The 24,191-nt window shown below is 49.9% G+C and overlaps 1 protein-coding gene and 1 non-coding gene across 2 annotated transcripts in view; both read left to right on the top strand.

Moving 5' to 3' along the window:
* Positions 1-23,389, top strand: part of Btbd16 (BTB domain containing 16) — a 45,213-nt gene extending 21,824 nt beyond the window's left edge. The window contains exons 11-17 of the mRNA XM_047553823.1: positions 5,462-5,581; positions 14,922-15,017; positions 17,184-17,262; positions 18,871-18,948; positions 20,629-20,727; positions 22,074-22,262; positions 23,020-23,389. Coding sequence (XP_047409779.1) covers positions 5,462-5,581; positions 14,922-15,017; positions 17,184-17,262; positions 18,871-18,948; positions 20,629-20,727; positions 22,074-22,262; positions 23,020-23,088 — 730 coding nt within the window. The 3' untranslated portion in view covers positions 23,089-23,389. The remainder of the gene's footprint in view (positions 1-5,461; positions 5,582-14,921; positions 15,018-17,183; positions 17,263-18,870; positions 18,949-20,628; positions 20,728-22,073; positions 22,263-23,019) is intronic.
* Trnaa-cgc (transfer RNA alanine (anticodon CGC)) lies at positions 4,921-4,994 on the top strand. The gene has a single exon. It is a non-coding gene; the product is annotated as a tRNA-Ala (tRNA).
* Positions 23,390-24,191: the final 802 nt, after the last annotated feature.

Genomic DNA, 24,191 nt, shown 5'->3' on the forward strand with positions numbered 1-24,191 from the left:
CAGGTTGGGCAGACATGACCGAGTGGGAATGGGGCTGCCTGACCCCCGCCCTCCGCGGGAGGCATCTGCGTGGACAGTCGAAGGCCGTGCGGCTCAAGGAGGCAAGAGCCTTGCGTGGCCTCAGGCACGTCCTGAGCCCATGGGCCCTGCAGTGGGCGAGGGAGGGCGACCAAGCTCACCCCAGCCTCGCCTCGGGTGCTATTCTCCAGGGGCCTCCTGCCTCCCAGCTTGTGGGAGGAGGCAGAGGGTGCAAGGAGAGGGCTACTGTCAGGAACGCAGCAAGGTTTGGGGTCCTCTCCTCCAGGACCTGCCGAGGCCCAGGCTGCTGGCTGCTGGATTTTGTACCAGGGTCTATACCTGACCAGAGTGAGCCTTCCACGTGCTAATGGCTCCAGAGCCCTTTCCCGTGTGCACTGTGCTGTGAAGACTGCCCCTTTCCACCCTACACCCCACAGGGCAGGTAAGATCACTGTCCCTGAGATAAGAGGGCTAATGACGGGCTCCACAAGGCCTCCCCTGGTCCAGAGTCCACGTCCTGCCCCGACACTGAACCTCTACTCCTTCCTATAGAGGCAGAGGTTGCCTAGTACCAGGAAGAACCCAGCAAGAACCTGATGGCCTGAGACGTCTCATGGCCTCAGAGCAGGAAGTGTGGAAATGCCAAACCCCAAGGTCAGGGAGGGAGCATCCCTTGGCCCCACTCAGCCGCCCCTCCAGCCGCCCACTGTCACCTGACCCCCAGCTTGTGACTGGGGGTGTTTGGAACAACATCCCCTTCTTAGCGGATGCTTCCACTTCTGGGCCATTCCGGCTTTCCCGTCTGAAGGTCCTTTGACTTCATCTTTTTTGGAGTTTTGCTTTCCATTGGTAAACAGCTTTGGGTAAAGTATCCAGTTTTTTTGACCTCCTGGGCCTTGGTTTTTAATTTATTTGCTTAGGCATTTAGTTTTCAATTAATTTACTCCTTAAGAGGTCACCACCAGGTCACCCTGTTCTTGTAACTCTCATTTATTGAATCTCATTCCAAGTTCTGTTTTCCTGGAAGCCAAGGTCCTTGTGGACCTGGGAGGATGGAGGCTTCAAAGGACCTTCTAGTCCCATCTCCACAAAAACTACCTGGCAACAGGGGACACTACATCCCTGTTTCCAATTCTCCCAGCTTCCCGTCTATGACCAAGGAGTCTCAGGTCCCAGGAATCCCCTAGGAAAATCCACCCTGGCCCTGCCTTCCCTGCAGGGTAGGACGGTGTGTGGCTCACACGGGTGTCTTGAACACCAGACTGTCCCTAACAGTTCCTGAAGCGATTGCGTCTCTGGTGAACAATGATAGTACCTACCAGTTAGTGAGCACTGGTATATAGCATGCTCTGAGTGGGTCATGCGGATGGACTTACTCCCACGGCAACCCAAGCGGGGCGAGTGCTGCCTTCTGCATTGGCAAGAGAACTCCAGAAAATGAAGGGGTCAGCCAAATCTCCCCCCTGCCGCAGGAGAACTGGGATTTGAACCCAGGTCAGAGTGGCCTCATGGCTGTGGTCATGAGCAGTCAGCTGATGTGTGGGCAATGAGGCCTCGTTTTTCCTTACTGACAGTCGAGATCAACAAGTATATTGATCTTTGTTATGGTCTGAGTATGAGCTGTCCTCAGAAGTTCATGTCTAAGACAATGCAGGAAGGGTCAGAGGTGAAATGATTGGATTGCGAGAGCCTTAACCTAGTCGGTGCATTCATCCACTTGAATGGATTAACTGAGTGGTAACTATAGGCACGGTGGGGTGTGACTGGAGAAGGTGTGTCCCTGGGGGTGTGTCTTGGGATTTATATTTTGTCCCTGGTGAGCAAAGCTCTCTGCTTCCTGATTGCTATGTCCTGAGCTGCTTTCCTCCACCACACCCTTCCGCCATGATGTTCTGTCTTTCCTTGGACCCAGAGCAATGGAGTTGGCTATCTATGGACCCAGACCTCTGAAACTGTACCCCAAATAACTTTTCCTCCTCTCCATTGTTCTTGTGAGGTCTTTTGGTCACAGAGACGAAAAAGTTGACTACAACTATTTATTTATCTATCTATCTATCTATCTATCTATCTATTTATTTATTTATGCCAGTGATTAAACCCAGGGACAATTAACCACTGAGTCACATCCCAGTCCTTTTCATATTTTATTTTGAGGCGAGGTCTCACTGAGTCTCTCAGGGCCTCTCTAAATTACTGAGGCTACCTGCTATCCTCCTGCCTCAGCCTCCCAAATCACTGAGATTACAGGCCTGCGTCACCGCATCGGGCAACAATCTTAATCTCCATTGTAAAAAATACTTTATAAAGGCAGGAGGACCATACAAAATGCAATTATATTCATCTCCCAAAATGACCAAAGAGTAGCATTTTGTCATAAGTTAAGAAATAAAACATCACTGATAAAGCAGGTCATCTGTGTCCCCTCCAGTCCCATTCCTTCCTAGAGACAATTGAACCACAGTTAGGAGCTTGTGATTAGGCTCTTAATATGCACATGTGCATCCATAAATCCTGCATGGTGGCTTGCAGAGGTTGACATTTCAAGTTGGCGTCTCAGGGACGTGACGTCTGGCACACACTCACCACACCCCGCCTTGTGCTCTCTCCCTGTTGAAGCGTCTGCATTTCATTAGCGTTTTTCATCTTCATCATTGCGCAGGGTCTGGGGAGTGAACACACAGCATCTTTTTTATTCTCCTAAGCCTTTTGTGTTTTGGGGTTTTTTCTTGCTGTGGGGGACCGTGCTGTGATGGTGTCCTTGTTCATCTCTTGTTCTCAAGGACCTGACGCTCTCCATGGTGTGTAGGCAGAAGGGGACTTTGGTTGTTTATATACAGTTTTCTTAAGAAATTAAATAAGAGGCTGGGGATATAGCTCAGAGTGCTTGTCTTGCAAGCACAAGGCCCTGGGAAAGAAAGAAAGAATGGAAAGAAAGAAAGGAAGAAAGGAAGGAAGGAAGGAAGGAAGGAAGGAAGGAAGGAAGGAAGGAAGGAAGGAAGGAAGAAGAAAGAAAGAAAAAAGAAAGAAAGAAAGAAAGAAAGAGAAAGGAAGGAAGGAAGGAAGGAAGGAAGGAAGGAAGGAAGGAAGGAAGGAAGGAAGGGAAAGAGAGAAAGAGAGAGAGAGAAAGAGAAAGAAAGAGAAGACAGTGTCTTGTGAAAAGCATTTTTTTTCCTCCTGAAGAACAAACACCAGTTAGTTTGCAACAGCCCCTGTGAGCACCACGCACCGCCAGTCGTTGGCGTGTGTTGGAGGCTTGGAGTCTCTGAGCTGAGGCCGTCAGAGCGCTCGGGTTCTGATACTGGCCTAAAGCAGCACTCTAAACTTCAGCAGCTGTCCTCCATGAGCAAAGCCAGGATTCCAAGCCACAGAGGCCCCCTTCACTCCCCTGTTGCTGCTAGCCCCTCCGGTAAGATCTCAAAGAACCTCCTGGGCTTGAGATCCTCGAGCTGGAGTCTGCTCTGAGAGTCACACAGCTTCCCCCATCCCACTGACAAAGTTCTTTGTGGGGACTTTGCACCAAGTGGCTCTGTGTGGGGTCCCTTTGATGCCTCTGCACTCTTGGTCACTCCATCACTGACCATCTTGTTCCTGTCTAGCCAGACTCAAAGTCCATGCACGTGCAGATGACCTGAAGACCAAATGAGAGAAACCATGCCGTCCTATTCCGTCCAGAGATAGTGTGAGAGGTGGGTGGGTGACTTTTCCATTGTCCTTTAGAGTCACGATTTAGTTTGGGTTCCACCTACCATGACCCTTCAAAGTGGTGAATGAAGAGGCTGTGCCGTATTTCACAGTCAGTCCATGTTCAGAAACTAAACACTCGGTGGGTTTAAGGAACACTGAAATGGCTTTCTAGCAGAGGCTGTTGGAGGTGCTGTTTGTCCTTGCTTAGGAGCTGAACTTATGGAGAGCAGCAGTGGCTCTTTGGCATCACGGGCTAATGAGGGACAGACCTCCTGCTGCTGTGGGTGCACTGTGGGCTCCAGAGCCAGGACCCAACCCTGCCTCTTGTGAGTAAGCGCTGCCATTCACGGAGCACCCAACGATGTGCCGGCCACCGTGCTCAGCACTTCGTTGACGTGTGGTCAATGGAATAATGATTCAAAGATGTCCACTGCCTAATCTCAAGAACCTGTGAATATGTTAGGTTGTATGGCAAAGGGGAATTAAAGTCCCAGATAAAACGAAGGTTGCTAATCAGCTGGCTTCACACTGAGGTTGCCCTGGATCTCTGGGTGGGCCCAACATAATCTCAAGCATCCTTTCAGTGTACAGAGGGAGAATGGCAGATGCTACATGCTGGCTTGAAGACCAAGGAATGGGCCACAAGCCAAGGAAATTGGGTGCTGGAATTGACCAGGACACAACTCTCCCAAGAGCCCCCAGAAGGAACCATCCATATCACACCTTGACACATTTTGTACTTCTGACCTCCGGAATGATGAGATAATAAATGTGTGTTGTTTTAAGCCACTTGGTTGTGATCATTTGTCACAGCAGCAAGGAGAAACTCATACAGTGTCACCCCCTCTGGTCTTCACTGTTGTCCTATGAGCAGCTGCCGCTATTGCTCTTTCACAGATGAGGAAATGGCAACTGCGGGGCAGTTTGATAACATCTAAGAGTTTCCTGCCCAGGCCCAGCTCTGTGTGGCCTTTAACAGTTGCTCATCTCAGCCCTCAATAGGGGCCGGGACTGGGGTAAGGTCAACGAGGCACTCCCTTGGGGTGCAAATCAAAAATCAAATACAATAAAAGCTCTCAATGATGATAAAATGGACTCTTGTATTTTTGTGTAATAATTTAAAATCAATGCAAAAAATTTCATGATGAAAAACTTTTTAAAAGCTTTAGATAAATTTAGGATCCAATTTCCACATCTATAAAAGTAAGGATGAAGGGTTGGGGATATAGCTCAGTTGGTAGAGTGTTTGCCTCGCAAGCACAAGGCCCTGGGTTCAATCCCCAGTACCGCAAAAAAAAAGAAAAAAGAAAAAAAGTAAGGATGATATGCCAACTTTGCAGGTTGGTGGTTGGAATTCAATTTTAAAATCTACAGAGGGTTGGGGGCATGACTCAGTGGCAGAGCACTTGCCATGCAAGCACGAGGTCCTGGATTCAAGGCCCTGCACCCCAAATAAATAAATAAAATCTGCAGAGCACTGGACACTTCCTAGGAGCCCTCAAACAGCTGGGCCTGCAGCAGCACAGCGGGTGACAGAAAGGACAGGGCCCAGCATCAGGCTGCTGAGGTTCCAGCCCCAGCCCTGCCACGCAGAGAGAAGCCATCCTGAGCCAGTTGTCCGCTTCTCTGTCTGAGTCCACCTACAGACCCGAGGGCTGCACTGAGTCTCGTCCCCACACTCACTCTTGGCTTCACTGTCTACAGATGGCATGGTTGAGTCTAGTCCTAGTATCTCGTCTTGTTTTTCCCTCCTGACCAGGTTGTTCACCTTCAGCGAGTTTCATCTTTTGAAAACCCTGCTTATGTGGGCCTACCTGCAGCTGAACAGCAAGATCCAGGCAATTCCCATCCATGAGACCATGCTGACGTTTTTCAACAGGTGACATGGCTTGGTGGTGACTGAGGAAGTGAACAGGCACTGCTCTGTGGCTGTTGCTGGTGTCACGGGAGAGGTATCAGTGATATGATTTTTGTGGCGCCATCCAGACGGCATAGACTGCAGCTTTCCTTAGGGGACCCGGGGTCACAGGAGGCCTTCGAGCCACTGAACAACTTGGAAAAGTAAATAGTGCGTAGGTGTTAGAATATGAGATGATCATGGGCTTCCGGGAACCCGTGCGTCCAGGAAGAGCATGATGCAAAGGTACCTTCGCTCAGGAAAATGACCATACTACACTGACCTTAAAAACTTCACTTTTTAATGTACCCAAATCAGACCAGGTCATTCTCATTTATATTTCACTAGATTAGATATAAAATCCTGGATTTTCTGGACAAATGAAAAAGCATTTAGGTGTGCCAATAACATGAATACAGTTTCATAGCATTAATACAGTTTCTTATACTTTCCAAACTAACCCTGAAATTTGTAGATTTCAACAATTAAGAAATAGCATTTATAAGGATAATAGTGGGTCCTCTAATGTGCGTTATTAAGTACAGTAACTCTGATAATCACTTTCTTTTCTTTTTATCAGTGTATCTGCATAATACTAAGGGGCTGGTTTTATTATTCCCATTTTACAGATGAGGAAACTGCAATAGAAATCAAGTGTCTTGTCAGAGATCATTCAAATGACAGGGGATGGAGCCTGACATGAGCCCTGATCCCCCACAATGCTTTGCTCCTCCTTCCTAGAAGAACAGATAGGGTTCCTCTTGTGTCCACTCCAGGGGGCTCAGCAGTAGCTTCCTGGGCACTGGGTTTGGAAAGATCCTGAGTCTGCTTCTAGATTGGGTGGTGTTGTTAGCTAAGGACTTCTAAAATCCCTCTGTAAGGCAACTTCTTCCCCTCCCTGTGTCCTCGTCTGCCTGTGAATGTCCAGTCAAGGTGCCCCTAGTAGCAAGGTTTGTCATGGCCCAGGGAGGGGGGCAGGAGGAGGGGAGCCACAGGGGTTGAAGGTGATGGTGGCAGTTACCAGGTCCCGTCTTGTGCCTCTTGCGTTAACCTCTTTTGTTGTCATTGCTGTGATGAGATACCTGAGGTGATTGAATTTTAAGGAGGAAAAATTTATTTTGGCTCACAGTATGGAGTTTCAGTCCATGATTGGCCGGCCCCATTGCTCGTGGGTCTGTTATGAAGCAGAGCATCATGGCGGGCGGGCGAGGCGGAGCAAAGCTGCTCACCTCATGGCAACCGGGAAACTGAGAGAAGAGGGGACGGAGTACCGGTATCCCCTCCCGGCACAGCACCAGTGACCTGCCTTCCTTCCCCTGCTCCCCACCTCCTGAAGCTTCCCACACCGGCCAGCAGCACCACAGCTGGTGACCAAGCCTCTGAGGACCAAAGGCCCCTGGGGGACAGTTCAGATCCAAACCGTAACGTGTCTCCTAAAACTTTGTGAGATAAGACTCCCACCATCAAGCTGGCGGCGAGTGCGAGACCCCCGAGCAGAGACAGTCCCAGGTGACCCTCGGGGCCTCTGCCCTAGGTAGGGGCCACTAGTGGCATCATCAAGCGTGATGAGACTTGTTCAAGGAGATAGACACCCTATTTCTTCTGCATGTGCGAATTTAGCAGATAGTCCTCTCCCTTTTTTTGGTGGGGTGAGAGGGTTAATGGGAATTCAACCCAGGGGCACTTTACCACTGAGTCCCATCCCAGCCCTTTTAATTTTATCTTGAGACAGATTCTCACTAAGTTGCCTGGGATGGCCTCGAATTTGTAATCCTCCTGTCTCAGCCTCCCTGGATGGGGTTCCAGGGGTGTGCCACTGTGCCTGGCAGCTGTCTTCTCATGTGGATCAGCACATTGACCTGTTTACATGGAGTTTCGTTTGCATTGTTTGGAAGATTTAATCCTTTCTGGGAACCTCTTGGCACCATGTTCACTTAAAAGCTCGGTTTTTTTGGTCTCGTCATTTGGGAAAAGCAGTATTCAGTGTCGGAATTAGATGTAGTGTGTCTCATTTCTATATAATTTGCTTTGAATCCAAATGTCTTAGTCCCTCCTTTCCCTGCTTTTAATAACCCACGAGACACTCTTTCCAGTGAGTCACGGTCACCGGGGAAGCTGCTGCTTGGCTGCCAGTCAGCTCCATCCTGGAACCGTCCTAACAGGGAGATAGGAAATGAGCTAGCATGGTGAATCACTGGACCGTGTTTGCAGTGTGTGAGGGATGCAGAGGAAGGAGCGGAGGCGAGCAGCCCCTCCACAGAGGGTGGGCTTTCCAGGGCGTCCCCCGCGCTCCTGAGCAGCCCCGAGGGTCCTCCTGAGGGTCACACGTGTGGGCATTGCTCACCGTCAGAGCGATGAGCAATTTTTCCCCTGGATACTTGTTGACTCAAATTTGCCCCCGAGCCTCACACCTCTGCACAGCACCTCCAAAGTCCCTGGGCCTGCGCTGTCTTTCTTTTTGGAAACCGTCTTTCTTTTTGTACCTCGGGCATCGCTGCCCCAGTCTAAGCAAGGTGACAACTCCCTACCAGGACCTGTGTCCTTGTGGCAGGGCAGGTGCTCCCAGAAGCCCGCAGGCCCGCCCTGGGCTTCCCACTCTGCCCTCACCCTCTCCAGCAAGCCCAAGGGCCCTAAAGGGCAAAAGATGGGCCACGGGGAGCAGGACGGCCCCTCCCGCTGCAGCCCCCAGGTTCTCTCTGACTGAATGATGAGATTCCTTCGAAGATTTTTAAGTAGCTCAGTTGCCCCTCGGAGAAGTGGCTCTTAATATGCTGGTGCAAACTTCCCTCAGAGAGTGTCAGGCCTCTAGCAACTTGAAGTGACAGGGATCGCAGGCGAGTTTCCATTTTTTACAGATGGGTGGCTTGTCGGGAGCGCTAGGCTTTATCTAGACTCTGCAAGGAAGAGTGTCTGGGTAGGTTAGTGGCACTCCTTGGACATGGGCGTGGTGGCTGGTGGCACCCAGGGCCCCTGTGTGCCCAGGGCTGAAGCAGTAGTGCAGAGCCTTGTAGTGACTGCTTAGCAGGACTGATGTCCGGAAGGCCCAGGACGCCCCACTCCGGCTGTCGGTGGAGGGAGCCTGTGGAGAGTCACGGTCAACCCGGCCAGAACTGGCTCGCCAGGGGTGTTGGACTGAGGTAGCTAAAGCAAACGGCTACCAAGGTGGTTTTGATGGCTGCTGACAGACTTGCCAGGACAGAAGAGCAGAGCCCTGGGGAGACAGGAAACCAGTTCAGGAGTCAGGATGGAAACTGGTGGCAGTTTTTAAAGCTATTGACGACATCATTTAAGTGACAGAGTGATCCATAAACCATCTCCCGGGGAGGAGGAACAGCAGGCGGAGTGGACATTTTGAGGCCATCACATTAGGAGACCTCTGACATGGGCCTCTCATCATGTGACACAGTGGGACAAGCTGCACAGATCCTAAAGATACCAAAGGCTGGTGAGTCTGCTCGGGGTGAGTGGGTCTTCCACGTGCCACGGCCTGGCTAGCCCAGCACCCCATAAGAGGGCCAAGAGCAGCAACTGAGCAAGAGGACCTGCCGACCCCTTCCTCACCTGCCCAGCAGCCTCTTAAGACAAGCGAGGAGCAAATAAAGACATGCACCCAGGCCCCTTCTACTTCCGTTTTCTTTCCTTCATTGATTTTTTTTTTTCAATCTTTCATTCATTCAATGAATATTTATTGAACACACACTGTCTGCCCTGGACACTAGAGCAGCTCCTCTCCGGAACCAGCTTTTTATTGCTGTCCGTTTAAGAAGGGAGACATGTGCGCGCGCACACGCGCACACGTGCGCACACTGATGCATGCACGCTTGCACACACACCCCTTGGCACCCTGCAACCTGTTTTCCTGGCAGCAGATATTTTATAAAAACAAAGAGACTGTCCAGAATTAATTTTAACATCTCCTTGTAGGAAAAAAAAAAAACAAAAACAAGGAACCAAAGTTGATGCCTTCATTCACGGAGGAAAAAATCATCATTTCACTTCACTTAACTGTCTGAGGAGCTCAGGAAAACTGTGAAAACCCATCAGTCGAAGAAGGGCCGAAGCAGGCAAATGTCAAACTTTTTCTACTGTATATGTTTATCAAGATATAAAATACAGGGGCTGGGGTTGTGGCTCAGTGTTAGAGCGCTTGCTAGCATGTGGAGGCGCTGGGTTCAATTCTCAGCACCACATATAAATAAATGAATAAAATAAAGGTCTATCAACATCTAAAAATACTTTTAAAAAAGATATAAAATACCTTCAGAAAAGTACCCAGCCCTTCAGTGAACGATGGCTCAGTGGGTTTCCACAAAGTACCTGCACCTGCGTAACCAGCCCCCAGCTGGAGAGCAGAGCATGGCCAACCCTCTGAGCCTTATCTCAGGCACTACTGCCCACCAAAGCCGAGCCACATCCTGACTTCTGAAAGATTATCCAGGTCATTCTTTGTCCTTTGAGTTTTCACATATATATGCTAAAGTCAGTTTGTCAATTTTTACCCACCCCCCCCAAAAAAAATACCTTGCTGAACTCTTCATTGAGAAAACATAGAATCTTAAATCAATTTTGGGGAAATTGCTCACTTCATTAAATCAGAGGAGGTTGATGCTGGAGGGTCCTTGAGACCATCTTGTCCTATTCTTTCTCTTTGCAGTTAAATGAGGCCCAAGAACAGTAAGGGGCTGGTTGGGATTCCTCCAGCAGATCAGTGTTAGCGTCGGGGCTGACTTGGGCTTCTAGGCCTCTTGACGCATCTTTTTACTTTGAGGTCTCGGGGTTGGGGGAAAATCGTGACAGACTGTCATTCTGGTCCTACGCTTATTTGATAATCACCAAATGAGTCCTTCTCAGACACTGCAAGGTCAATTCTGGCAGTGGGCTTACAACCTCGCCAAAAAGAGATCATGAAAGCAGCCAGTGAGGCCAATTCCCATATGATCCCAACCTCTAGATTCCACCAACCTCCCCAGCTGAGTCTTCTCTTTTCTGTGCTCTATCCAGATCTGACTCAGCCTTTACAGAGCTGGCCAAGGATAGGTGCAGGAAGCCTTCCATAACCTCCCTTGTACACTGGATGGATTCTTTGTCCAAGTTTCTTTTTTGCAGAGAGCCCACTGACTTCTTAAGAGAAATACTCTGCAGAGAGCCCACTGACTTCTTAAGAGAAATACTCTGTGATGTCCCATCCCCAGGTGGGCAGAAGCCATGTGCCCTTGTGATTCCTGACTGGCAGCTGCAGGTATAGCCATGGAGTGAGCATGAAACAGGTTCTACTGTGTGACATTGCTGATCTCCTTACCAGAAGGTGCATTCTGAAATATCCCATGAGTCATGGACATGAGTGCATTGAAGACACAGACTTCTCCACCAAGCCTGGCTCTGGGAGGCCGGTATACCTGGAGATGAGAGGATTTCTCAGGACCCAGCCTTCGTGCATCTTGCCCGGTCTGTCTTCTATCACCCCAGCCAGAACTGCCTGGAGAAATGGAGGGAGAACAGGAAGTCTGAGCACGCGAGGGCCTTAAAGGGGCAGTTGTGGCTGTCATCAGTGAGTCTGCCCAGTTTCCCCTTTGAGCCAGCGTCAGAACCATCCTGAGAACCGGACAATTGACATTGGACTGCGTGCCACTGAATGACTGCTAGGGCTTGGCCTGACACTTGAGCATGGCAACAGGGAAGGGACCATGAGGACATAGGATACTGGCAGGGAGTAGCCTGTGCAGCGGCCATCCTAGGAGGTCAATTGTGGGTGAGTGGAGGGAAGGAAAGGTGGGGTTGAGGCTGGAGAGTTGGCAGGGGCCAGATCATCCATCCAACCGACTCGCCCAACACTGTGCAAGCTGAGTGCCGGGCACGGTAGGAGGCCTTGAGAGGAACACAGCAAGCAGAGAAAACGCAAACCCACCCTCCCAGAGACGAGTCTAGGCCGCGCGTGCTGGGGCCTGTGGCCTAACGGTTGGGCTGGAGGCGCCACGCCCCTTAGCAGGCCTGTTGGTCATGATCTGCGATTGATGGTGTGTGGTGACAGCACGAATTGTTTCATTTACACATTTTGGGGTTGGGAGCCAGCAGAGCCGTTTCCTGGTTCACTGATTCCAGAAGGTGCCCAGGTCTTCTGTACCAAGTTACATTTTTGACAAAAGGCATGCTCTCTCCTCTTGTGGGTTATTGCCCCACAATGTGTATTTTTTTTGCTGTTGTTGCAAACTTCACTTTAAAATTTAATAGATTATTTCAAATACTTTTCGAACAAGCTAGGTGATTTTTAACTCTAGATCTTTTCTATTGTAGTAAAGTACATATAGATGACATAAAATTTGCCATCAGGAGCATTCTCTCGTGGGTTCCAAGGTGTTAAATGGTGTGGGGGCGCCTTTCCTCTCAGTCTGACGCTAACCCCCCTCCTCCTGCAGGCCTCGCTGCTCCCTGGCTGTCTAGACCCCGCGGCTCTGGAGAGGAACCCTTTGCCCTTTCGTGTCTGCCCGTTTCACTTGGCATAATGTCCCCAGGTTCATTCGCATGGCAGCACATGGCAGAATATCAAAGTGTGAACCTCATCACCAAAATTTGAAGGGCTGGAACCAGCAGAGCTTGGGTCTTAACTTGGTGGAGGGCGGGGACTCCAGCCAACGATAGGAGGGAGAAGGTGGGGAGCTGAGGCGGGGAGCATCTCTGGACCCCCAGCCTGCACCCTCGGAGGGAGCCTCTGTCTCTCAGGAGGGTGTGGGGGGGTTGTCTTGAGAGGGGACCCAGAGTCAACCTGGGTGTGTCAGGGACTGTGAACTGTGGTCCCTAAAGGGGACACGCCCAGGGTTTCTCAGTGGACTTTAGGAAGCAGACACAACAGCCTGAAGTTTATCCCCCAAAGTGCTAAACCAAGTGAGGTCCTTGCACAGACAGGACTCAGCCCTGGGGATATCAGGTTAGGCCACTGACACACCCACACAAAGAAGTCCCCAGACCGAGCAGCCACCTGCTCCCACTGTGTGTGACATCAGGCCAGTGCCCTGAGCTCCAGGGCCTAGAGCGGAGACGCCTCTGCACCCAGGCAGTCGAGAGGCACCAGGTGAGGTGGGAAAGGCCCCGGCTGGAGTGGGGCCTGCAGAGATCGCTGGTTCTGTGGCAGCAGACCTCATGGGCTCCCGGAGCAGGGACTGGCCACACCTCTCTGGTCCTTGGAGATTTTAGAAAATCAGAAGCTGAGTACGCCATTTGCTTCTTGGATAGGGCCCATGGCCTGGGTGACTTGATGAGGAATGCCACCAGGAACAACTCCAGGTTCCAGGTCGCTTTGGGATGAGAGGACAACGGTGATACTCACAGGTGCTGAGGACCTGCTGGGTTCCGGTAGCTGTGCCAAGCCCTTCTCGAGAGCTTGACTTCTCCCCTCTGCCCAAAGAGGCACGTGTGGCTATTGTCCCCACTTGACAGAGAAGGAGAGCGAAGTTCAGAGAGGCTCAGTCACAGAACTGATGGTGGCTGGAGCGGGACGGGACCTTGACCTGTCTGACTCCAGGACACAGCTTGGTTGGGTGACAGCTGACTCGTGACCTCGCCAAGGCAGCCATGACAGCGGCATCCTTGCCGCTTCCCCAAAGGTCATTAAGCCCAGCCACCTAACCACAGAGCTCTTCCCACATCCTCTGGAACAGGGGGCTGTCCAGGGAGATCCTGGCTGATCCTTGGGGTCTGAGTGCACCTCAGAGGAGGTTCAGGGCCGTGGTCCTCCTCTCACTCAGCAGCCGTCCCCCTCCAAGCAGAGAAGCAGAACAGGTGCCTGTGCTTCTGGGCTGGGGGTAAATGCTTCCCTTGTGACTTGTCCCTTCCCTTCTGTGGTGGCATCTGACTGTATTTAAGCTGCGGTTCCAGTTGGTACCCACAGCCTCAGCCTGACTGGGGAAGCCCTCGCCACGGGGACCTGCTCAGCAGACTGGGGCGTGCTGTGCCAGCTTTTGCCCTCCTTCCTCTTTGACACCCATCACCAGCCACGTGGCTTCTCTATGCTCCAGTGTTAAATGTGAAGGAGGCAGGGAAGGTGGGGGCATCCAGGTCGGGACTGGAAGGGACCCAAGTGAGTGTTATTTGTCTAAGACGCCCGTGTTCTTAGGGCACGCTGGGTGATGGTGGGTTGGCTCCGGAACCCATGACCCCCGCTGCCCTGCAAGTCTTGACCTTCCGTTATTTATGCCTCATCGTCACCTGCAGAAACAGGCACGCAGTAGGTTTTAATAAATGCCCATTGAATGGAGTCAGAACGCGTTTGTCTTGTACCCGTCCCTCTTACAACTCCTCAGCACCCCTCGGCCCAGCTCCTGAGCTCACTAACATGGAGAGGAGCTGGGGAGTCCCAGGAATTTCCGTATCCCATGAAAGCTAATGGTTCTGGGCAGGTTGGCAGGCACCCCCAACTGAGGCGAGACACGGGGCCAAGAGGCATCCATCCGGTCCAGCTGGGACAGGGCGTGATTTGGACTCTCAGTTCATGGAAAAATAATCTAAAAGTGCCCTTGGCTGGTTTTATGCAGGATCTGTCTCAAGGGAGTGACTTTGCATTTTGAAAGGGACTTGAAAAAATTATCCCCCATTGTCCCCATTAGTGAAAAATGACCATTTATGAAGCAAATTATTTCAAAACAAGGGTGGTGGATATGTGTCTGCATGTGCACGTCCTCTCGAGAGGAATGTGATCATCTCCAGCCAGCCCTGACCTTCAGCCTGTGTGGAAATCAAGTGGCACAAAGTGGCTGTGGCAGAACTTTGGGTACAGTCAGCGGCTAACACCAGCCACCTCACACCACACTTTTTCACTTCAGAATTCTACCCAAAGGCTTTCGAAGGGCCAGATCCGGTCACTTACAGCAAGCGCACCATCTGTAAGGGTGGGAACAGATGGCCCCAGTTAAATTCCTAGCTGAGCCTCAGTTCTTCATCTGTAAAATGGGTTGATGATAGATGCCCTGTCTGTACCATAGGAAGTTTGTGAGACTCAGGGGAGGAGAGGTGGACCAAAACCCCTGTCACCATGTGTGTTCCCATGGGTCATGTAACATGCATTTACTGGGCAACTAGTACGTGCAGAGCTCTGAGCGGGGGGAGGAGGAGGTGGGAATGTAGCCACTTGTCTAATTACAGTCTCTGGGGTTTGACTCACAAGTGTTCTCTAAGCTGCCTCCTGCTTCCACGCCTACCCCACCCAGAGACCCAGGTGCCATCTACCCCTGCTGCTGAAACCACTAGTCTATGGCCGGGCTTTCGGTAGCCCTCGCCCATTCCAGAAAGGAGTGTCCTGAAGGGCTTCTGTTCTTCTCTGTGCTCTGCTAAGCTTCCCCAAGAAGTGCTGCTTTCTGGACCGAGACGTAGGACAGAGCTGGCTGCCGCTCTTCCTTTGCTTGCGTCTGCACAGCATCACTAGCCGTAAGTGCCTCCCATGGGCTGGGAAAGCAGCTGGGGACCTGCCCCACCCCTCAGCCACTCCCAGGAAGCCCTACCAGATGTTTCCCAAGGAATCAGCTGGAATCTAGCATTGTCACTTCCAAGCTGCATGACTTTGGGAGCGTCACATAACCACGGGTCTCAGTTTCCTTGTCTGTAAAACAGGGATCATCAGAGTCCTGTGAGATGGGCTGATGGACAGAGGTGGCTCTCTGTTTTGACGCAGTGCACGGCTGCCAGGGCTGTTTCCTTGCCGGCCGATTGTGCCGCCTGCCTCAGCGTGGGATTTACTTCTAGGTCACTTTTTTGGCCGTATGGGGGGCAAAACTGGATCAATTGAACAAGTTGTCCCAGCAGTTCAGATTCTTCCAGTTCTCTAGAGGAGGAAATGTGGGTTTTGGTGTTGTAGATCCTACTCACCCATCAGCTGTTGGGTCTTCGGAAACTTGGTGACTGCTACGCTGCAGAGCTCACCTGGGTCTGCCCTTCTCACGACTCAGCTGCCTGGAGTCTTGGTTGGCCTTGCTGTGGCTTCCAACATATCCTGGCTAGATAGTGATGGTACCTTCCGTTTCAGTTCCTCTTGGCATCAAAACATCAAGTCCTATTGGAACAAATATAGAGCAAATCTCAAGACCACGAGAGGAGTGCACGAAAATTGGCTGGGCTCGTATTTGGCCGAATTTAGGTGGCATAGCAGATTGGGACCTAATGCTTTCAATTCCCCTTTACTGCATCTATCAAGGACAATTTTTCTTTTCTTTTTCTTTTTCTTTTTTTTTTTTTTTTTTTTTTTTTGGTGGTACTGTGGATTGAACTCAGAGGCACTCTACCACTACATCCCAAGCCCTCTTTTTATTTTATTTTCTATGCACCACTGCCTGGCTATTAGGGATAAATTCTTAAAGTGAATACACCCAAGAGACAAATTGTTCAATTGATCTAAAAACTCCAGGTCTGTGCCCCAAAGTCAAGTTATGTTCCCTTGATCTCATGCTCTGGGCACAGGGAAGCCAAGTGAGACTTGCAAAGTTGGAGAATATGTGCTAGGCAGAACAGGAAGCCACCCAATGAGATCTCGGCTTCTTAAAGGGTACTTGAGAACTTTTCAAGTCATTTCCATCTATCCACGTGTATAATAAGTAGCTCTAGAACCCAGGATGGCTGAGGGAGTCAGGTCGCTTTGTCCAGGTTGCTTCTAGATGCTCCAACAACACCAAGAATCTCGTTTCAAACCTCCCTTGCCAGGCAGGATTGCAGCTAGGGTGCTATGAACGTTTGGGTGGGGATGGGTGTTGGGTAACTTAAGCATACCTCATGAATTCCCTAGGGAGACCTAGGGAAGGTATGGGAAGAAAAATAAGAACAGAAGCAAATTTTAGTTACAGCCATGCCTAAATATCTTCTTCCCTCCCTCTTTGTAATATTTTGGTAATATTGTGAGAATAGAAATTCCTTTGAAGCGTGTGAATGAAGCTGCACTTTGAGCACCATTGATGACCTCTAACATAGTTCCCCAGGTACCCTCCAGGGTCACTGGGCACTGATGTCTCTTTGTAGGATTGCTGGGAATATATTTCTTTTAGAAGAACATAAGTTAAGTTTTAAAGCATTAATATGTAGCACAGAGAATTTCCTGCTGAAGTTGAAATCCGATTTGAAGTGGATTCATTCATTCCTTCGAAAGTTTATTGGTATATATATATTTTTTTCTTTTTGGTACCAGGGATTAAATCCAGGGGCACTTTAACCATTGAGCCACATCCCCAGCCCTTTTTATTTTTTATTTTGAGACATGGTCTCACTAAGTTGCTTAAGTCCTCTCTAAGTTGATGAGTCTGGCTTTGAACCTGTGAACCTCCTTCCTCAAACTCCTAGGCCTCTGGGATTATAGGTGTGTACACTGTGCCCTGTTTATGGGTATAAAATTTTTAAAAGAAAATTGATTTGGAATATAAAGGAAATGGACTCTGTACACAACTACAGTGATTCTGAGTTCTCTTCTTCCCATATATGAACCAAAATTTAAAGGAGACCTGCCCCTTCCCTTCCCTTGACTCCTAACATCTTCCTTTTTCTTTCTGTGAAACTTTAGAAGTTCTGTTTTGAATGAAACTGTAAACATGTTCCCTTTGTGCTTCTCCCAAGGCAGGGATCTGGAGGAGTTAAGGCACATTAATTTCTTTCCGGAGTCCTGGCTGATCCGGGTTACAGCCAACCATTACCACGCAGTGAGTCTGCTCATCAGGGCAACAATTATTCAAATTTATTGCCTCTCTGACTTTGCTTTTTCTGTAGATGTGTTTCACATTTGCAACCTCTGGGTCTTTGAGGTCAGGACATATCTGGATCCTCCTCCAGGGGAAGCAGGGAGAGCTGAACCTGGGAAGGAGAGGAGGGAGGAGGCCCAGCTTCAGAATCCAGGTGTCTAAGGCCTCTGCTGTGATGGTCTGTAGTTAAATGGATAGATGGTCTCCAGTTACCCCACTCTCCAGAGTCCCCACTAGATGAATGTGACATATGCTTGTAACTGAAAATTTTCAGAATGTAGAGAAATTGAAAGAAAATAAATACCCGCAGATCCCCACCCAAAGACAACCACTGTTAACACCTCATCATATTTATTATCTTTAAGTCTTTTTAAAATATATACTGTACTCAAGTCAATTTACTTCCTAACACCATTCTTAATGGCTGCCAACACTTTGGCCCACAGAATGTGCCAGAGCTGTTGTTACTTGGACTTTCCCTTACTATAGAAAATGTAGAGTGTTTCTAAGAGTTTGCTGTTAAAAAATGATCATATGGGGAACCTATTTTCACATCATAATTTATTTTTCTACACTTTGAATTATTTCCTTATAGGAAATTCTCAACAGCAGAAATACTAGCATTAAAAGGAATATGATACATATTAACAAATGTTGGGACAAAATTACTCTTCCCTCAGAAATAAATGAGTATGCCTGGCTTTGTATACCCTCAACAATGCAGAGCATTTTAATTTCAAATGACTTTTGTCGATTGAGAAGGGAACAGTGACATCTCAGTTTTGAATATGCATTTATTTCCTTTATTTCTAGTGAATATGAATATTTTTCCTTGCCAGCGTGTCCCCCTTTGTGAACTGTCTATGCAAACTGCCACACTTACCACGGGTTTTCTCCAAGCGTGCGTTTGTAGAGATGAAGCTGGGCAGTGTTCGTGGTCTGAAGATGCATGAGTCACTAGTTAAAATGCAACCAGCTCAACAAATACCTATTGTGATGGCAGACTAGCTTGGCCCGCCTTGCACATTAGATAATGACTTCACGGATGGTGCTTCTCTGGGACAACTCAGAACGAGGCTGTAACAGAGAAGGCCCAGGGACAGTCCCTGGGGCTGACGCCTCAGGAAGTCCCCACCTCCTTCTTCTCCCCTCTGACCTGCCCACCTCCTTCCTTTTGCCCACAGTTCCAGCGTCATCCTGCTGAGGAGCCCCCACCCCTCCGCTGCCCTGTCTGTGCAAGGGGCTCTTGCTTGTTCCATACTTTCTGACCATGGCCATTGTCGGCCACATGACCCAGGCTCCTCACGTGTACATTTTATTTCCCCAGTGAAACTGCTCAGCCATTTCTCTTTCTCTTCTCTGCATCCTCTGAAAACATTGAGCACAGGGCCTAGCACATAGTAGGTTTTCCATCAATTCTTGTGGACAGGATGAGTGGCTGAATGTAGGATTTTGAGATGGGGCTCTCTTCCCAGTACCCTGGTGTGGTAGCTGGGGAGACCCAGGAAGATGGGGAAAGTGAAGGGGCTCCTTTCCACTGCTAGTAAGCCACATGCATTTCCCTTTCAGCTGGAGAGCGGAGGTGACATGGTCCACCTGAAAGATCTGACCACCCAGGCTGTGAGATTTGGGCTGCTCTTTAACCAGGTGCTGAAAACTGGACTCAAACAAGGGGAAGAACCATACCCCTTGCTTGGTCAAGGACCTTTGCAGGGCAGGCCATCATTCCACTTACTTCTGGTAGGAGGGTCAGGGGGCTCCTAGGACAGGAACCTGGGACAAGCCATCCAGGAATCCCATGTGTGTGCCCCAGATTTTCCCAGGACCAACTGGTTTCCCCAGGATAGAAGAATCTTTCTGGGATCCAAGTCTTCCATTCTAAAACCAGGGAAGACCTGGGAAACTGATGAGGAGTTTATTCTCCTAATTCCCCGCAAACTTAGATGCCTCCCAACAGACTGGACAAGCCTCCACTCCAAGCCCATGTTGAAACCTGCAAAGGTGCACTCATTCTCTGCAGCATCTCTGATGGACCCCAGTTGGGGCCAAGGATTTGGGGCGAAGGCGTCTGCAGCCGGTGTTCTGCTGTCTTGCGCTTCCAGAGATGGACAAAGTTCTCCAACAGTCTGTCGCTCTCTTCCACCTCCCTGACTCACTAAGTCCAAGTTTTCAATTCTGCAAATATTTCCACAAAATTGACACAGGAGCATTGAAATAGTTTAGAAACCATAATCTAGAGCTTATATTTAGTATTATGTTAATTAATATTATTATATCATACTGTATTATTATTTTAAATAATTATATTAGGTAATTATACTATATGCTTTATTTAAGTTTTTATAGGTGTTCCACATCTGGGTTAATGGCACTCCAGTAAGGGATTACAAAAGAATTCATGTTTCAGGGACTCAGGACCCCAAATCTTCCATCTGAGAGAACTCTCTGGGTCAGCCTCCTGGTTGCAGAGACCCACCTAAGTGGATCTACAGATTACAGGGACCAGGGCTTCTAGCAAATAGCATGAGCAGGGAGTGCCTCTGAGGTCCATCAGATTGGAACAAAACTGTTTGCTTTAAAAGTCTGCAGAGCACAGGACACCTAGGAGTATACCTAACTCATGCCTTTCCTCATGAAGAAATGTGCAGATTAAACCCTATTGTCCCTGCCCAGTTACTACTACTAATTCCTACTAACTGTACTGTTAGTAGTAGTAATAATCAATATTAACCGGCCAAAAATTGATGATGTCTGTTTGAGTCAGCTCTTTCATTGCTGTGACCAAAGAACCGGCGAGAACAATTTAGAGGAGGAAAAGTTTATTTGGGGCTCATGGTTTCAGAGATCTAAGTTCATAGATGGTCGACTCCATTTCTCTGGGCCTGAGGTGAGGCAGAACATCATGGCGAAGGGTGTGGTGGAGGAAAGTAGCTGGGGACATGGCACCAGGAAGCAGAGGAGCTCCACTCATCCAGGAAAAAATACAAACCCCAAAGGCACACCCCCAGTGACCCATGTCCTCCAGCCACACCCTGCCTGCCCATAGTTACCGCCCAGTTCATCCATTCAAGTGGACTAATGCAGTAACCAGCTCATTTCACCTCTGAACTTTAGTGCATTGTCTCACACATGAGCTTTTGGAGGACACCTCACATCCAAACCACAACAAAGTCATGATTTGGCCTTCCCCACACTTCCCAGCCTGAAATTGCTATTGCATCTTCACTTTTAGATCCGTCGTCCGTGATCCATGTTTGGTGTCGCTCGAGTTGCTTTGAACCCTGGAGATTGTCCCCTTTACTTTGTTGTTTCTCTTTCCCGATATAGGAGTACACCATTCATTCGAAAATGATTTCTATCTATGGATTCTTCTTTGAGATAAAGGGAGTCAAACATGATACTACCTCTTACAGCTTTTACATGCAGGTGAGGACAGAGCACAGAATCGGTCTGTCTCTGAAACACGTGTCTAGAGTCTGTGAATACATATTGATTGATACCGATTGGTTAATGAGTCATTCACATGGACTGTATCATAAGCGCTTACTCCTGCTCAGATGCCCGAGGTCGTATGATTTTTGCTACCACCTCAGGAGACAGGTATTGTGAGCAGAGGAAGATCTCAAGATTGAGTGACCCTCTGATCGGGTGGCCTCTATGCTTAAGCCTGGGTAAAATTTCTGTCTTCGGCCTTCACATTTGGGACTGTTTCATCTTTGATTTGTACTTGTGTGTGATGCTTTGTGATCGTCATTCCTCCATGGAGGCCGCACACCGTGCCTACCTGGGGAAAGGGGAGAGCTGTTTGTAGAGACAGCATGGCGGTGGGCAGGAGTGCCGAGGAGTCAGGAGGGCGCGAGACTTCTCGGCTCCTGCGGGGCCTTAGGAGAGGCAGAGAGGTGGTCAGGCTGCCTGGCGTGCTGTAGAGCTTGGAAAGCCCCCTGATCTCCCACCTTTAAGACGGGGAGGGTAACAAGACCTGCCTCACCGGGTGGCGGTGAGTCTTAATGCGAAGGGCTTTGGAAAGGGGTCAGTCTGATTCAGAAGGCACTCTGTGTTTTTGGTTTGTTTGGTGCTGAGGATGAAACCCAGGCCCTTGAGCACGCGAAGCGTGTGCTCTGCCACCGAGTTACACCCCGGGCCAACACGGGGTGGGCTGGCAGATGATGGTGTGATGATCACCACTGTGATGAGGACGGCTGCTGTCCCCTTGGATCTGCCTGGCAGTCTCTCAGTCTTCCCATGACCACTGCCAGTCTCTGAACCTGGGAAACAGGAGAGCTTCAAATGACTGGCTGAATGGATGGAACAGGTGATGGACTCTGAGCTTACTCCCAGCATGCTTTGGAGATGCCCTGGAGCCAGTCTCTCCTCTTCCTTGGGTCTCCATTCTTGGTCTCCACTCAGGCATCTCCCTACACAGTGGATTTTATAGGATGGAAAAGATGGGTGAAGTCTAAAGGCCCATATGAATACGGGGTTGGGTTTTTCCTCCCTAAGGAATATGCAGAGTAAATGCTAAAGAAGCTGTAGCAAAGCTTGACTTGGAGTTTTTCTGGGTTGGCCAAATCTGGTCCATCTGACAGTGGTCTGTGTGTGGTGAGGGCTCATATGCCAGTGGACTCAGCAGTGGCCTTCGGGAACTGAGGCCATTTGGGAAGTGCCCTGCTGCCGTCTGCACACCTGAAGGATCTGTGGGTCCAGAATCGGATTCCACCAACTCTGGTCACCCCAGTCACAGGTCCACCTGGGATGGGTCACTCTCTCTGCAGAGAATGAGGCACACAGACTTGGAGTCCCCCTCCACCATCTGCGAGCACAGCGCTATCAGCCTGAAGTCAGAGCGTCTAGTAAAGTACGAGATCCGAGCCCAGACCCTGGTGGACGGCAGGTGGCAAGAGTTCAGTACTAACCAGATCACACAGAAGTTTGGGTTAGTCCAGCCGTGCTGCAAAAGCCATGTAAGCGTTCACTTTTGTCCCTTTCTCTTTGATTTCCTTTTGCTCCTGCTCTCTCATCCTTTTTGGGGGGTCTCTGACTTCCAGTCACCAGTGATCTACAGGAGGTTGGGTGGGCCTGTGCAGAGGCTAGTGAGGACTTCTCAGTCCCTCGGCCAGCAGAATCACCTGGGCCTTGAAATGCCCACGCATTCCCAGATCAGGAGGCCAGAGGCTCATGAATGGGCCTGGGTTTTTACCAACACTTCCCAGGTTATTTCCTGTGATGTTGGAAACAGGACAGCAATTTCTTCTGTGGACTGGGTGGGGAGTGGGATATCAGTGGGTAAGAACATGCAGGAGAGTTCTGAAGGCTGCAGACATCGTGTGAGTATGTGTGTGTGTGTGTGTGTGTGTGTGTGTGTGTGTGTACAGTAGGGAGGGAACCCAGCGCCTCGTGTCTGCCAGGCAGGGACACTACCTCTGAGCCAGGCCCCAGTCCCTTGCAGCCTCCTTTTCCTTGGTGAGGGGGTAGCTGCACAGACGTGCTGATTTTGTGAGAACTCCCAAGTGCATCTGGAGATTCGTCTACTTGGCTGTATTTAAATTATGCCTAGGATTGTAAGAGTATTCAAAACCCCTCCCAGGCGATCATGAGGTGCAGCAGGGCCAGGAACTGCCCGCTTTCCTGCTGGTGGGGCCTCCTTCTCCCAGTCCTGGAGGATATAAGTTGTGTTCTTATCCTAAAACTCCCCTTGCTTTGTTCTGTTTCATATTTTAGGCCTTGAAAATCCAAACTGTGGGCATCCCCATCTATGCAAGCTTTGCATTCATCTTCCCACTCTCTTGACAGTTTCCAGAAGATTCTATGGGATCCCCCCACATCTGTCTGCATAAAAGGAAATAAAGAGACATTAAAGGGGGGACTCCACTGTGCAGCTGACTGTCCTAGTTAGCAGGGTTTCATTAGAACTTCTGTCCTCACTTGCCACGAGTCCACTTGCCATCCTCAGCCCCAGAGTGCCCCAAGCCCTGCTTCTCGGGGGTGCGGTGGGAGCACCTGCACCCACAGACTCCAGCCGGGAGCTTCAGCATTTCCCTTCTGCTGGCTACCGCTCTGCTGGTACCCAGAAGAACACACCTGACCATTGTCCCCGGCAGCCGCAGCTCAGTCAGAGACAGAGGTAAGGCAGGAAGGAGCGGAGTGACCATTTATCATCCACCTTTTCAGGGGGGACCGTATGGTTTGGGGAAGGGGGGTAAAGAGCCTTCGTCCCACTCCATGTGAGTTTTCCATGGTAGTATAACAGCACCACGAGGGTCCCCACCTAAAGTTACACATCATGGCTGAGGAATCCAGACAGAGCTTCACTGGATCCTACGCTCAGGGCCTCATAAGACTAGTTTAGTGGCAGTCAGACTGTGTTCTTGTCCAAAAATGTGACCAGCAAGAACCTGCGTCCAAACTCATTGAGGTCGTCGGCAGATGCATCTTCTTACAGCTGTGTGACTGCGGGCCCCAGTGGCTATTGACTGTCAGAAGGCCAGGTCCCGGGAGCCCGTAGTTCCTGCCGTGTGGCCTGCTGTTGGCCTCTTGAAGGCCAGTGGGAGACTCTCAGTCAGGCCCACGGAAATGGTCTTACATGAGGAACCCTGGTCATGGGAGTAGCACCCCATCGCCTGTGTCCTGTTCTCTGGGCTAGAATTAAGTCACATGTTCCACCACTCCCAAGGAGAGAGGATCATACCAAGGTCATCTCAGGGTGTGTCCGCGCCAGCGTGTGGAGTCACCTATTGTCTTGGAAAGTGATGGCGTGTCAAGGATGCTGTGTAAACAGTGAAGTGGCTGAATTTAGTCTAATGATCCCCTTAGAGTCGGGCCCACGCTGAGGGAGCCTCCTCCTCGCTAAGGAACCCGAGCAGGGTAGCCTGGGAAGGAGACAGGCTGGTGGG

Source organism: Sciurus carolinensis, chromosome 5 (genome assembly GCF_902686445.1).
Source record: "Sciurus carolinensis chromosome 5, mSciCar1.2, whole genome shotgun sequence".
NCBI classification, from domain to species: domain Eukaryota; kingdom Metazoa; phylum Chordata; class Mammalia; order Rodentia; family Sciuridae; genus Sciurus; species Sciurus carolinensis.